The sequence below is a fragment of the Montipora capricornis genome, chromosome 8, assembly GCF_036669925.1.
Source record: "Montipora capricornis isolate CH-2021 chromosome 8, ASM3666992v2, whole genome shotgun sequence".
NCBI lineage: Eukaryota > Metazoa > Cnidaria > Anthozoa > Scleractinia > Acroporidae > Montipora > Montipora capricornis.
In genome coordinates this window covers 23,806,227-23,820,221 of record NC_090890.1, presented here as the reverse complement: position 1 = coordinate 23,820,221, position 13,995 = coordinate 23,806,227, and the positions used below count along the sequence as shown (strand labels likewise).

General features: G+C 40.8%; 2 protein-coding genes across 2 annotated transcripts; both read right to left on the bottom strand.

Moving 5' to 3' along the window:
* Positions 1-3,302: 3,302 nt before the first annotated feature.
* LOC138059479 (micronuclear linker histone polyprotein-like) lies at positions 3,303-10,046 on the bottom strand. The gene is made up of 3 exons (XM_068905105.1): positions 9,794-10,046; positions 9,145-9,231; positions 3,303-7,701 (listed from the first exon to the last, which is right to left on the bottom strand). Exons 2-3 carry the CDS (start codon positions 9,218-9,220, stop codon positions 5,690-5,692), a joined length of 2,088 nt encoding a protein of 695 aa, XP_068761206.1. The 5' UTR covers positions 9,221-9,231; positions 9,794-10,046; the 3' UTR covers positions 3,303-5,689.
* Positions 10,047-11,792: 1,746 nt separating this feature from the next.
* On the bottom strand, positions 11,793-12,914 carry LOC138059480 (uncharacterized). Its single transcript, XM_068905107.1, has 2 exons — positions 12,769-12,914; positions 11,793-12,283 (listed from the first exon to the last, which is right to left on the bottom strand). The coding sequence occupies exons 1-2, from the start codon at positions 12,836-12,838 to the stop codon at positions 11,931-11,933; spliced, it is 423 nt and encodes a 140-aa protein (XP_068761208.1). The 5' UTR covers positions 12,839-12,914; the 3' UTR covers positions 11,793-11,930.
* Between the last annotated feature and the right edge of the window lie 1,081 nt (positions 12,915-13,995).

Below are 13,995 nucleotides of genomic sequence, written 5' to 3'. Positions count from 1 at the left end.
AGAGATCATGTTGCTTTAAGCCGGCGAGGGTTTCGCACCAGAAAACGAAGGGCTCTGGAGGCCCTGGAGACATTTGCAGTCCCAGTTTTAGGACTTCCAGCCCTAGGACTTCCAGAGTTCATATATGAGTCGTCAATAGTGGTAAACATGGCGGCACTCCGAAACAATTACATTTGAGAATCTACAGAGCCCTTAGTTTTTTTCGTGCGAAGGCCCCGCCGGCTAAGAGAAGCGATGGGATCTGGGAACGAGAATGGAGATGAACAATGATGAAACAAAGAAGATTTCTCGTACCCAGACTGACTTTGTTAAAAGTATCAACGTTTCCGTAGAGCTCTCATCCCCAATTTCCCCATCGTCTTACGAAGCTCTCTTGCATATAAAACTATCCCAATAATTAAAAAACAACAGCTGCTTATTTTCGTCTTTAATTTACTTTAAAAAATAGTAATAATTCCTAACATATAGGTCGACTCTATCTGGTTATTAATACTGAAAAATTCCGCGAAATTTTCAGGTCCGTTATTCTTCATCAGTTCGGCAAATCTAGCTTTCTTTTTAATTCGTGAGTTTTAAATGACATATTTTCGTTGCTTGTTCTTCCCTGTTCAGATTTCTGAATTTTGTTTCGTTTGTATGGTATAACAGGCTTGATAGCGTCCTCGTTGATTGTGTTCAGTGGTATTCTCGGTCCTCTGGGCTGTGTGGTCATTTGAGAACAAGGTCTGCCTCCAGGAATCAGACCAGAAATCGCCTTAATGGCATTTGCGCCGGCCTTCTTGAAAAATCCCAGAATGTCCCTTGTCTCGCGCTGTTTTGGAGATGCCGATGCTATAAAGACAAAAAAAAAGAGAATAATGATGATTGCATTTTTAAAATACCAAAATGGTAGTCAGGGGTGAAGAAAACCGTGATTTAAAACGTGTTGTCACCGACCAAGATAAAAAAAAAGTAATGACGTAGTTAAACCATTTTTCACTTTAAGTAATTCTTTTAATCTGAAAAGTGAGCATAGTAACAGCATAGAGAAAAACACAAACGTAAAAAAATCTAAATGCACGGTTTTGCTTATAACGCGAAAGTGAACGTAGCTATCAGGTTTCGACGACCTGAGCCGACTCACTTGACTCTGAAGCTTTCAGTCAGGTCGTCGAACCTCGCAAACGACACTGTCACAAACGACAGCCCTTCTCAAGAATATCTATTATACTTTAGTATCACCCAACTGTTTTTCCCAAATAAATGTTTCTTCAACTTGCATTTGCTAACTTTATAATAGCCTTTTCTGTCCGAATAGGTGAGTGATACTAAAACAATTAGACCCTTCGCCCTCAAGGGCCACGGGTTAGTAGCCCATTCGGATTTCGCCTCATGGGCTATTGACCCGTAGCCCTTGCGGGCTACGGGTCTAATTGTTAAGTAACAGGGGTGGATTCAGGATTTTTCTTAGCAGAGGGTACACTACCAAGGAAGGGCGTAGCTGACTGGTGACGTTTTTTTTTTTTTTGCGGAATACAATGCAGTTTTATTAGAAAGCCGCAGGTCATCTCGAGGAGGGGGGAGAGGGTTGCGCACCCCCTGCACTCTCCCCTTAGATCCGCCCTTGTGTAATTTTAAGTGCAATCTTTATTTCGATGTAATGCACATGAGCTTTTTCGCCACAACTGAAAATGTGCCTATACTGATAAGGACAGAGAAGTAAACTCTACCAATGTATATATATACAGTTACCTACTGAATAGATTGACTGTATAATAACATTTAAAAAACGAAACCCTTTGGATTGTCTTTCCTGGATTCAAACTATTTTCAAACGATGTTCCCTCGAGAAGTTGTGATGTGCCCTGGCAGGAGCTCATGACTATGAGCGTACTACTACGTTGTATTTGTGGAACGGCGCTTTTACAGACCGAGTTATTTTTAGATTATAATAACATAGTAAAGAAAATATTATTAGTTAACATTAATATTATTGTGGACCTACTTAGCAAGAAAGGAAAATAATGAAAAAGGAAGGGAGGTTGTGATATAAGTAAGAATAATACATGTAGAACAGATAATTGAATGCGGGAAGCAAAACTTAAGTGACAAAAGTAATCTTTGAGTTTACTTTTATAATTGGAAAGAGTGAGGGAAGTACGTAATGAAAGAGGAATACTGTTCCAAATTTGAGGACCTTGAACACGGATGGAGTAAGAATATGTTAAGGAGTGAATATGAAAGTTATCTCTCTGACGAGTAGAATAGTGATGATAATCGGCATTGAAATTAAAACCAAACTTTCCAGCTGATCACAAGTCATAAGAAATTATCACCCATGGGATTGAGAATGGACACTCGAGCAAGGCAAGTCTTATTTGAGAACTCTTCTAAAAAATATCTTGATCTGGGAAAATGCCGTTACATAGACCAAGTATTGGAGCTGTAGGCTCCTGGCTCTGGTCAGCGGCATTCTGCTATACTTGGATGATTTGTGGTGAGACAAAAGCCTTAAAATGCAAAGCCGGACACTGATCTTCACATGGAGCCGACCTGCTTTCATTCTCGGAATCCCTTTCACTTCAAAGCCTGGGAAAGTGATGTTTTTGTTACTTCGGTGTTCTAAGTTATGGCCAGTTCTACAGTTCGTTGATGACACCTACCCTGTTATAGCGCTACTGCATCGACGCGTGTCAAAGGAAACAGGTCACTACAGGTAACGCTAAGGTTTTATTTAACAAAGAAATGACAAAACTCAAAACAGAACCGGGAACCGACAACAAACCGAGACTGGCGGCATAGACTCATAGTTGTCATCAACAATAATAAATGAAAACAAATATTTACACTACGTACCTTCCATTCCAAGTTCTGTTGAAAGACCAATGAGGATTAACATTACCAACATATCGCATCCCTCCTCTCTGATGTCCTTTTGACTCCAGAAAAGTTTCAATGCGTGTATTTCACTCTTCTAGGAATCGGAAGCCGTGGGCTCATTGCTTTTTGATGCTATTTCACAAAAATTGGAGGTGGGTTATTTGTAAACCATTCACAGTGGCTGATGTTGCTAACGCAAGTAAATACGTTGAGACATAAGCCGCCTATTTACTTATTCACGTGGCTGGTGACGTCTACAGGTATAAATATATGTCAAGTACAACACAGAAAGCTTGGAAACAAAGTGTGCTTTCAAATGTCTAAACCATAAACGTTGTTTTGGCTTCTCGATGTCAGTTTCTTTTTACGTCTTAAGTTGAGTTTTAAGATACAAAAAGCGGCATTTAAGGGACATAACACAAATTAAATTAACGAATGAAGGAAAACTGTCAGCTTCTTTTATTGATTCTTTTTTTTTTTTTTTTTGCTCCTCGCTTTGTTTTCCCGAGAACCGTGAGGTTAGTGTATTGCAAATCGATTCCCAGTGCCGATACCAGACTCTGTAATAGGCTAAGAAGCTGACCAATTAGGACAAACCTACTAGAATAATCAACATTAGATAGACCTTTATTCACAACCAGACGTAAGTAGGTAGTTTCCAATGTATACAAGCGTATGTACTTTGTTAACTACATGTCAACAAAGGAGATTCAAGGCAAGCTGACGGTGAGTGCTGACTGTGGCTTTGTGGAACCAACTGCACGATTTGGCCGTTCAGGCGTTTCATAATCTATCAGTATATCACGTGAGAGAGTCTGGGGCTGCGCACAATAGTTCATGCATCTTAAATAAGGTGAGGTCTGCTTATACCCTGGATGCAAGCATGACCTACTTAAAAATCCGGTTAGCAGAAGAGTACAACTCCGATGTATTTTTTGCAGAGACATGTATTCGAGTTTAACTTTGAAGTCATCTTTATTCCCGTGTAATCCCTTTGAGCGTTAGCCCTAGTAATGAAAATGGCCCCATAGCAGGACAAGAACTATGCCGCATCGGGAGAAATGGTGCGACATTTACGCATATCAATGAGCCATTGCAGCGGACTATTCAAGCGTGAATGCGCGATAAAAGCGTCAAAATAGTAAAGAAAATGGATGTTTAGGGGGCGATAGACTGACTAAAATCGTCTTTTCTGGACGTAAAAATGCAATTTCTTTAACATGATAGAGCGGATTCTTATACTTAGAGGGTTAATATATCATGGTGGCCTATTTTTAAGTGAAATAAACGAGATTAAGTTGTAGACTTTTTACTTTGAAAATCGGGCTTTTTGCGGTATCCGCAGTATGGAAAAAGACCCTTATTAGAGTTACACATCGATTTTCTGCCAAACTAAGGACAAATGTTCAGATGATAGAGCAGATTAGTTAATACACATGTATTACCTACACGTTAATAGCTTTTTCTCGAAATTTGGAGCAGAATAAGTTGTAGACTTTTGCGTTTGAAAATATACGGTTTAAACTTGGCGCGTTTTCGGAGTCAAGCCATCGTCATTCCGAAAACAATGGTTGCCATGAAGAAAGAATACGCAGTAATACGTTATTGATGAAAACTAGTCATCTGTAGCAGCCTAATCTACAAACTTCTAACAAGGCAGAAAAACCAGTCGCGCGCGAAATTTAAAGTCGCTTACCAATCACAGCTTGCGGTCGGTAATAAACAACACTGTTTCAAAGATGTCTGATGTAAGGGTAAATGACTTGGACCAGAAGCTCTTTTCAGAGCTCACAGAATCCCTGGTCCAACCTTTACTTGTGCATGTAGTTGCACCGTTTGTAAACGGAAACGATCCAAATTATTGCGTTCAAATTAACGGGAAAGTTTTATGGGAATGGAGGATCATGGATCGATGGCAGCTTGAAGAAACTATTCGCTATTCGAGCAACCTTCGTGCGAATGGCTATCAACTTGAGGAGTCTGCGTTTGATCGGGTCTCTCTTTTACTGAACACTAAAACAAGAACTTTCGTGGCTAAAATTAACTAACTAGTTAGTTCTGATTTCCCTCGAATCCTGATGATTCCCTCGACTTCGTCTCGGGAAACATCAGGACTCTCGGGAAAACAAAACTAACTGTTTCCCTCGGGACCATACATTAAGTGTATATTATTACAGTTGAGCCCACGTTTCAGCGGTGTTTGTTTCAGAGCGCGCGGAAGCGAGGCATTGGGGTCAACATTCCATCAGATACGGAGAAAAGTAAGACATTTAGCGAACGGGACGCGAAAAACGACAACAATGAGTTCATATGCAAAATTACGTTTTTTTCAGAAGCAGAGAAACTACAGTTGTTGAATGGAAGCTGCCCTCGATAGCTTTGAGCATTTGGGGTTGTTACTTCGGTTAACACATCCAAATGCTCTGCAATGCCTTGCCATACTTTCCGCGATAAAATTAGGTCAGACATACCTCAAATTACTCGAAAAGGAGCGAAGGAAACAGTCAAGAATCAAGAAATCACACAGTCCTTCGATAAGAAATTATTCTTTTGACCCGAAAGACTCGTTTTCGCGCCTTCTGAAACTAACACCGATGAGACGTGGACTCAACTGTCATAACAACTATTTCTTGTGAATCCAATGGCTTGTTGGATGAACAACACGACTCCGAAATATATCCAACAGCCGCCATTACGCAATGCAACGGACGCTTCGGAAAACAGACTTTAGATCTAAAAATAACTTTTGTGAATTTACACATCACGGCCAACGCCCCAAACTTCCTCTGTCTTGTCAGTCAAATGATAATATAAAGCCAGTCCTTGCCTCCTAAAACAAATGGTTAAGAAACTGCTCTACCGCATCCTCCGTGTGTTGAGAAGTGATCTTATTAATATCGCTCGGTTTGATACCGAATTTTGTTCCGATGGCTTTAGCAAGAGCCTCAGCCTTCTTCAGCGAAGAATTCACATCATTAAACACTTGTCTGAGCCTGTTCTGTGTTTCACAATGAGCTAGAAGTGCTTGCGCCACTTTTAGCTTTAAAGTGTTCGTTTTCTTGACCTTGGCCGCCAAAAACTCAATCGTATCAGCACCAGGGTTATTTTGTGTGGCCAGGGAAGTCTTATTTACTTTTTGATTCTGTCTTGTCGAAGGTTGTTGAGAATGCGTCGTTTCCATCACGTGATTCACATCGACATCCTTTTGTTTTTCATCGCTAATGACTTTCCAGTTGCTTGTTCTGGCCCTTGTAGTGCGAGTGGCATTACTTATTGAAGATACAGCCATTCCTTTACTTTGCTGCTGATTTTCTGTCTGTTCTTCTTCTTTCGTATTACCTGTTTCTGTGCTTGAAAATCTGTTTTGAATTGACCTAGCCCCTTGTGCTGGCTTAAGCGAGCCTTCTGGGATTTTTGTAAGGCTTGTGTTGCCTTTTGGGGAAGAACTTGTAGATATAATTTGCTTGGTCGTGTTCTTGAGAGATAACTCCTTCTTGAATGCTACAGCCACCAATCGGCCCTTTTCTCCGTGCCCTTGCTTTCTTGTATCATTTACTTCCGGAAATCTAGGCTTCTTTGCAGATTTCTGTGTCACTAAGGGATACTTCTCACGGGAAGTCAATATGTTCGGTCTCTTTAAAGTCTTCCGGGAAGCTTTTTTGTTATGATTCTCTTCCTCGTGAACAATTATTTTGCTTTTTATTGCGTTCTTGTTTTCGTGAACCCGTGGGATAAGTTTTCGTTTTTGCACCTGCCTATCTTTCAATTTTCCTTTTTTTTTGTGGTATCCAGTTTTATTCATTTGCTGCCCTTCTCTAACTCTTGGGTTAACTTTCCGCACTTTTTTCGTTTCCAGCTTTATTGTGCGCGCTTTTTTCATTTTGGTGGGATTTTTCGGAAATTTGGATCTTCGCGAATACCGACTTCCTCTACTTTCGGCTTTTTTAAAGATAGCTTTTGTTTGGTGCTTCGATACCGAGTAAGGTTTAGTCTTTTTCGGAGAGAAAATGACTTTAGCCTTCAAGCTTTTCGCATTTTTATGCGACCTCTTTTTTCCCCGCTTTGAAATAGTTCTTTTCCTCAAATTTTCCATGATTTTCCAATACTTGTCGAGTCCTTTTCTGTGGAAATATTTTCGTAACACGTCTGGTGCCATCTTGGCGAGAAATGCCAAAACTCGCTTATGCCTGTTCGTCAACTTGTTATGGTAGCTTAGTGCTTTCGGTAGGGGCCTAGCGATATCCGATTTTTTATTTTCTACGATCGGTTCTGCACTGGTAGCGATGATCTCGATCAACTGTCTGTACGCTTTTTCAGGTACACCAAGATCCTTTTTTGCATCCAAATCAGCTCCGATCAGTTCTTTTACAAGGTTAGCTTTGCTTAATTCGTCGGTACCTTTTTGAACGTTTTTCGCTTTGTTACCCCTCTTAGCTTGTACATGAATTCTTTGCTTCGCGCGTCTACTGTTTTTCTTTTTCATAGTTTTGTCTTTACGTTTCTTCTTAAGTTTCCTACTCTTTTTAATTTTCGTTGTCCTGCTTTTGATCACAGAAACACCCTTCTTTTTCTTAGGATATTTTTTGACCTTTTTGTCATTATCAGTAGTTGCTCTGCGTTCGATATGTTGGCTTGCTTCCGATAACAGCTTCGTATCCGTTCTTGACTCTCCGAAGTCGACATCAACAGATCGTCTCGACCGAAAGTGCATTTGCTCGTCTTCTTTCAAAAAACTACCAGATTCTCGAAGTAGCCACTGGTTTATCTCGTTAGCGATTTGTTTCGACTCCTTTTCAGCTTCTTCAATGATTTTCTCAAGACTTAGATCTGTGTTAAGATTACCTATAAAATATAAACCAGATAAAATTGTTACTTAATGAAACGTTCATTTTCATTGTGAGTTCCAAGAAATGGAATGTATAATATACAGCAACTGTCCAGGAATAAAAATGGCATTAACAGAGTTTATATTGAGCGAGGAAATTGAGAAATTATCGTTCTTCACAAGACCTAAATTTAGTCATTTCATGACGACAGAGAAAACATTGAGAAATCTGCCATAATACGCGATCGGAGAGCGTGCACATGCGTTGTTTTGTTCTAGTTCTCTCTTTGCGTAATAGTACACTGATAATGAAGTTTCAGTGTTTTTTTGGTACAATTCATAACCTAACTTCACCAGTATAAAATTCCTGATCACTCAATAAGATGACATCAAAAGAATTTTAGCGGGGTGCGATACATCCATATCAACTTTCTGGCGATTTCTGATGTAATGTCTTGTTTTGAGCTTGAAAAAAATGGCCAGTTTTCTCACGCTTTAGCCATGCATTTCCAATATTTTCACCCTTGGCTTCACATGACAAAAAATACCGTGAGCTAAGAGAATATGAGATAAGAAAGCGAAGCGAATCCCTAAGCCGCGATGATAGGTATTTCAATTTTTTTCTAGATTTGCGGCCATTCTGAAAATGTTATTTTTATCTCTTGTTACCATGACGGCGAGGTCCATTTGAACACCAACTGACCAATCCCTGGCTTGCACCTGACGTCATGGCAGCCATGTTGGTGTACTGAACCATAGCGAAAACGTCTTTTGGGAATTTGGCTCTATTATTATGCAAATACACGCCGAGCGACATTTTGCTTTTTTTTTGTACAAGAATTAGATGTTCTCCTTGAAATAACCACGCAGTCTCACACAAAACTAATAATAGATTTCAAAAACACTTATCGGCAAAAGTGCCAAATAAGGAGGATTCCCTGTTACTTCACATTCTCGTGCTTGAGCACTCTAACATGTTTCTTGATGAAGAAAATGTCGCATTATTTTTGGTAGCCATACAAATCTGCTGTTTACCAAGAGCGATGGACTCCTGTGTTTGCTCATTAAAGTAAGGCTAAAATATAACCTCGTTCCCAGGGCTTTTCACCCCCGAGAGCCCGCCCGTCCCACTCTCGGCGCCGAAAGGCCCTGGGAACGAGGTTGGGTAAAACAGCCTGAAACTACCCCCTTCAGGGTCCCGAGTCTTGCCGGGATTGCGGACGACCTGGACTGTTCTCTGTGGTGATTCCAAATTCCAATTCCGGGATTCCAGATTTTACCCCAATGGATGTGATTGCCTGCAATCATGGCTGGGTTTCCAGGGACCCGGTTCGACAAAGTAATATTTCTTGGATTCCGGGGGAGCAAGCCATGGCTCAACCGAATGACTTTTCTAATTCTTTCTTTCTTAGTTTTCCGTGACTTCCATCAAAAACTATCGTTTAAATTACCTATTTTACCTTTAGCTGGTTGGCAAAACGCTTTGACGACAAACACGACAAACACGTGTGGAAAGTAGGAGTGTCTTGGCCTCATAATCTCGCATGCTATGAAAAAAAAAAAACCAGACTATTTCAAACATTTTATAAAATCAATGAGAGCAGAATATTATTTGGTTAAAGCAAGGATCAGTTGAGTGCTCTTCTTAGAACTTTGCGCGTGTGTTTTTGTCACGCGAGTTCTTTGGAAAAGGGCAAACTGAGCTACGAAAAGGCGTCGTAGTAAACAATTTAAAGAACAACGACCATCGCTGTTGCCACCCGTGGGTTTAGTAATGTGCACTTCTGGACATAAGGGCGTGGATCTCCACAAAACCTTCCTCTGGCAAAACCAATGTAATGTATATTAGCAATCTCTCTAAACTGCCTCCCGGAAAGTTAGATAACGTAAAAAGTACGTAAAATATGTTAAACAACAGTTTATATTATTTACTTAACAACCGTAAACAAGTTCCAAAAGACATGCTGAACCGAACGAAATTTTCAATTGATTCGTGAAATCAACAAACCAAACTGTTCAGCTACAGGACTGAAAACTTTTCTCGCAAAATCCTTTGGGTTGGGTTATCGGCTACAACCTGACCTTAAGCAGTTTACTACTTTAGCTTACCTCTCCGTAGGCGCCCTTTATTTTCCTGATCTCCTATAGCATGACCCACTAACAAAATTTATAATTTCGTTTGCACACTGATAGAGCTCCCAGATTACGAATTATCTAGCAGTTTATCCAATGTAGTCTTTTATAAGTAAAAAGAATAAGTGGATAATTTTGTGAATTTCAACTGGAAACTTGTCGAGTTCTCCAGCGTTCTGTCAAGGTACCCGTTGGGTGTGATTAACAATTAATGTTGCTTTGATATGGCAAGTGACCCAGCCTTTCTTTCTGTGTTCACTTGCCGATTGCGGATTGTGATCTTTTGTAGCCCCTTTCACTTGAGTCCTTATTGTCCTTAATCACAGCGCAGAAAAAAAGGCCGCGCTTAGCACTGAGTGGAATTCACACAGACGGTTTCCTGACTACGAACCTACTAAGTGAGTCTTAGCTGGTTTTATGACAATTGAAATTCTGCGTGGTTTGCTCTGGGTAGTGGGAATATAAGGAATACAAGTGCGATTTCGGGAGGGGCTTTACCTACCCCACCCTCCCTGAGATACGCTGACATTTGGCAAGCTTCAATCATGTCCTTTTTTAGACATCATGTAAGGAAAAGTGAAGGAGCCTGGGTGCAAGGTCGGTGAATTTTCACACGTAACGCAATCATCAGCATTGGCAAAATACGCAGACTCACGCAGTAGTGTCTTTTGGCGACACGTAAAATGTCGCTTGTGCTTATGCTTGCAATTCTAGTGAAAATCAGCCTTAAGAGCTCGTGTCTCGTATTTGATTCAGTGCCTAAATTTCTGAGAAAGCAATTGAGCACACAAGAGAGCGTAAGAGAGCTTCATCAGAGGTGGAGAGCTTTTCAGTACGTTATTGACAAGAAGGCAAAAGGGCCCAGTGGTTAGGGCGCTTGCTTTGAAATCCGAACCGAACACACCGCGTTCAAGACCCGTTCTCACCGCTCCTTAAATTTCATCCTGCATGGCAGTTCCTCGTTCAACTTCTCGGCGGTACTTGCAAATAGCCAACTGGTTTACCTTCGCTCAGTCGGGATTCTAAGAAGTTGTTGTTCTGTTCTGTTGTTTCACTGAATTCGTTTCATTGGAAAAGCCCCTATGTGGCCACGGGATTGAGGATCAATAATGATTTGAAACCAAATAAGTACCGCATTAGAGCAAGAACACTGCGTATCAGAAAAAGGAAAGGAAAGGAACTTTATTTAAGTGTCTAGTCGTTCTAGCGCTGGAGCGCTAATTGGGGACACTGTAAACTGAAATTAACAATGAAAATAAATCAAGTCAAATGTTGGTTTTTGAGGAGAGGGGAAACCGGAGTACCCGGAGAAAACCTCTCGGTGCAGAGACTCAACCCACATATGACGCCGAGTCTGGGAATCGAACCCGGGCCACATTGGTGGGAGACGAGTGCTCTCACCACTGCGCCATCCCTGCACCCCAGACTTCAGCATTCTAATTAAGAGTGTTTTAATGTCCGGTTTTTGTTAGAAATTCCTCAGTTTCGTCTTACAGAGATATTGGCGGAATTTAGAAAAATAGGTTTATCAATGTTCAAAAATGTCTAGCTTTACGAAAAGCATTGTTTCTCAAGGGAATTGTCACAAATGGTGGTTTTCTGTCTGAACGGCGGCGTGAGTTTCTTTTGATATGTCTGAGTACTGAATTCAAATCTCCGGCCAGTAGAGTATTTTCAATTAGCGAGTATCGTTGGCGCGATCCGCCACAGGTACCCCAAGCTAACTTGAAATAAAGGTTGCAGCAATCCGGAACATGTGCTTACAAAACATTTTAAGAAATGGAAAATCTTCTGCCCTGTGTTGACTGGTAGCATTGATGAATGTACCCCTCCACCTTTTAGTATTTTTGGTTTGTATATACAAAGCATCATAAACACTTGTGATGATATGCTGTGCTCATTTTACAATGTTAAAACAAAAAGAATCTCTATTCATCAACCAGTGCATGTTATATTAAAAATGACTTAAGACTCATCGAGATTACAATTTTATTATACTTACAACACGAAACAGATTTGCATTTGGAAGATTTGTCAGCCGATTTTGGCTGAATGAAGACTTTCCTGTTTTTCTTTGTGAACATGTGGCCAAACTATCCTTGCATGTTAAAGTCTACTTCTTGAAATGTACGTAATCAAGTCCCATATGCTCTCCAGCGTGCACTAAAGCTATTTCCGCCTTCCTTATCACATCTTTCACCATTTGACTTCCGCCTTTTCCTTTCTGTCTCATGGCGGCCACCTTATCCGCAAGCGCAACAAATTGCTTAGCAACTTTAAGCTTCTTACGAGCTTTGTTTAGCTTCCATTTGATTTCCGCTACTTTAGTTTTGAATCTTGGTATCTTTTCCAAGACAACGGACGCGTTGGCCCCGACGTCCTTCCCTGTTTCCGGGTTGGAAGCCTCGGCGTGCATGAGTTCAGTGACGAGTGAACGGTTACTGTCTCGTGACTTCGACTTCTTTTCTGAAAACAAAAGTTAAACAGGGCAGGTGTCGCATTGAACTTACAATTACAAAGAACTGGTCATGTCTGACTCCGCATCATAAAATTTGTCCTTGAATTTTAGGTGAAAACCAGGGAGGTATACCTTTTATAAAGACACCCGATCAGGCGGAACTCGGCAACAAATATACTTTTCTGGACCTATCCCACGGAATGTCGAGCACTTCGTGCGCCGGCGGGGTTATGCTTCTACGCAATCGTGATGTGCTTTGTTGACAAACAAAAAAAATTCAACCATGTGACACAGATACACTTTCATATGAAAGAAGATAAATTAGAGCCGTGCATGTAGCGTCGAGAAATCCTATGATATTAGTCCTCAAAGTACGCTATCTTTTTCGGTAAACATTAACAGGTTATTAGTATTGGTTGGTTTACATAGATAACAACTTGAAGGGATCAACAAGTGGGCGAACAAACTGTAAATTCGATGCTTTGATACAAACCGTTTTTCCTTGCCGTGGATAATGTCACTGTTAATAGAAGGACCAAAACAAGGGAGATATCCGCCCTCATCTCTAGTTTATAACTATTAACGAGACTTTGATGAACCCAAGAAAATCACAGTATTTGAAATAACCAGCAGCGCCTGAAAGCGTTTGCGCAGGTCATTAATTATTGATCATTACTCGGCTAAGGTCTTTATAGTTTTTTTCATACATGAGTTGTTGTGGATGAAGGCAACAGTCCACCATCACCCAAGAGTAAGATTTACCCAGATTTGCCCAGTCCCCATCAGCGTCCAAAAAGTGTATATTTTAAAAACCAAGTTTTGCAGGAAAATAAACAATAGGCCGAATCGGCTAACTAATGTTCTACCCATTTCAATTAAAAACCCTTTGCGAATAAAACGTTTTGTTCCAGGTAATTTCATGTAATTTAAGTGTGAATTCTTCATTATAATCAGGAGCTCATCTGGAGCGTGCAACTTCCATACAGCGTCTGTGAAACGGCGTTTTCACAAGTAGGTTTATTTTTAGACTAGCCCTTCCCGCGAATTAGGTAAAAAAACAAAGGCAGTTCCGGTTCGGTGACCCTATGACGTCAGCTTAATTTCTTGTAATTGGTCATCGGGCTCCTGTGGGTGTCTCATTCGCGGGAAATTCAATCTAAAAATAAATCGGTCTGTGAAAACGCCGTTACACGAACACAGTAGAGTTGTAGGCTCCGGGTCATGGGTTCCTGTTATAATAAAAATTCACTACACAAAGAATCTCAACCTCAAGTGATTTGAATTGGGTACATCATTGGGTATTTTGTTTATTTCCCTCAAAACGTTTTCTAAAAATGGAACAAAAAAGCAAGGTGACACACGCTAACAACAACCCAGTGTGGCCAACACATCACGCATGCGCACAACCATTTCAGCCGGTCAATTAGCAGCCATGGACAGCTGTTTCGGCTTGCTGGACCTCATCTGCATGGCCTAACTAACATACCCGGCGGGTGTCTTAGACACTCCACACATTTGCCGTGGTAGAACGGCTGTGCTGTTCCCAACCCAGCTCACCACATTTGTTGTGTGGAGCTGCCAGTTAAACTGCTGTCTGAAAAACACATTTGGTTTATCATCGGAGTTGATAATCTAAATTGACCACCGTACAGAGATTTTAAAACAGAGAGATTCTGAAACAACCACCTGGTATTGCTCAGTAAAGTCGTAATAGCTTTCA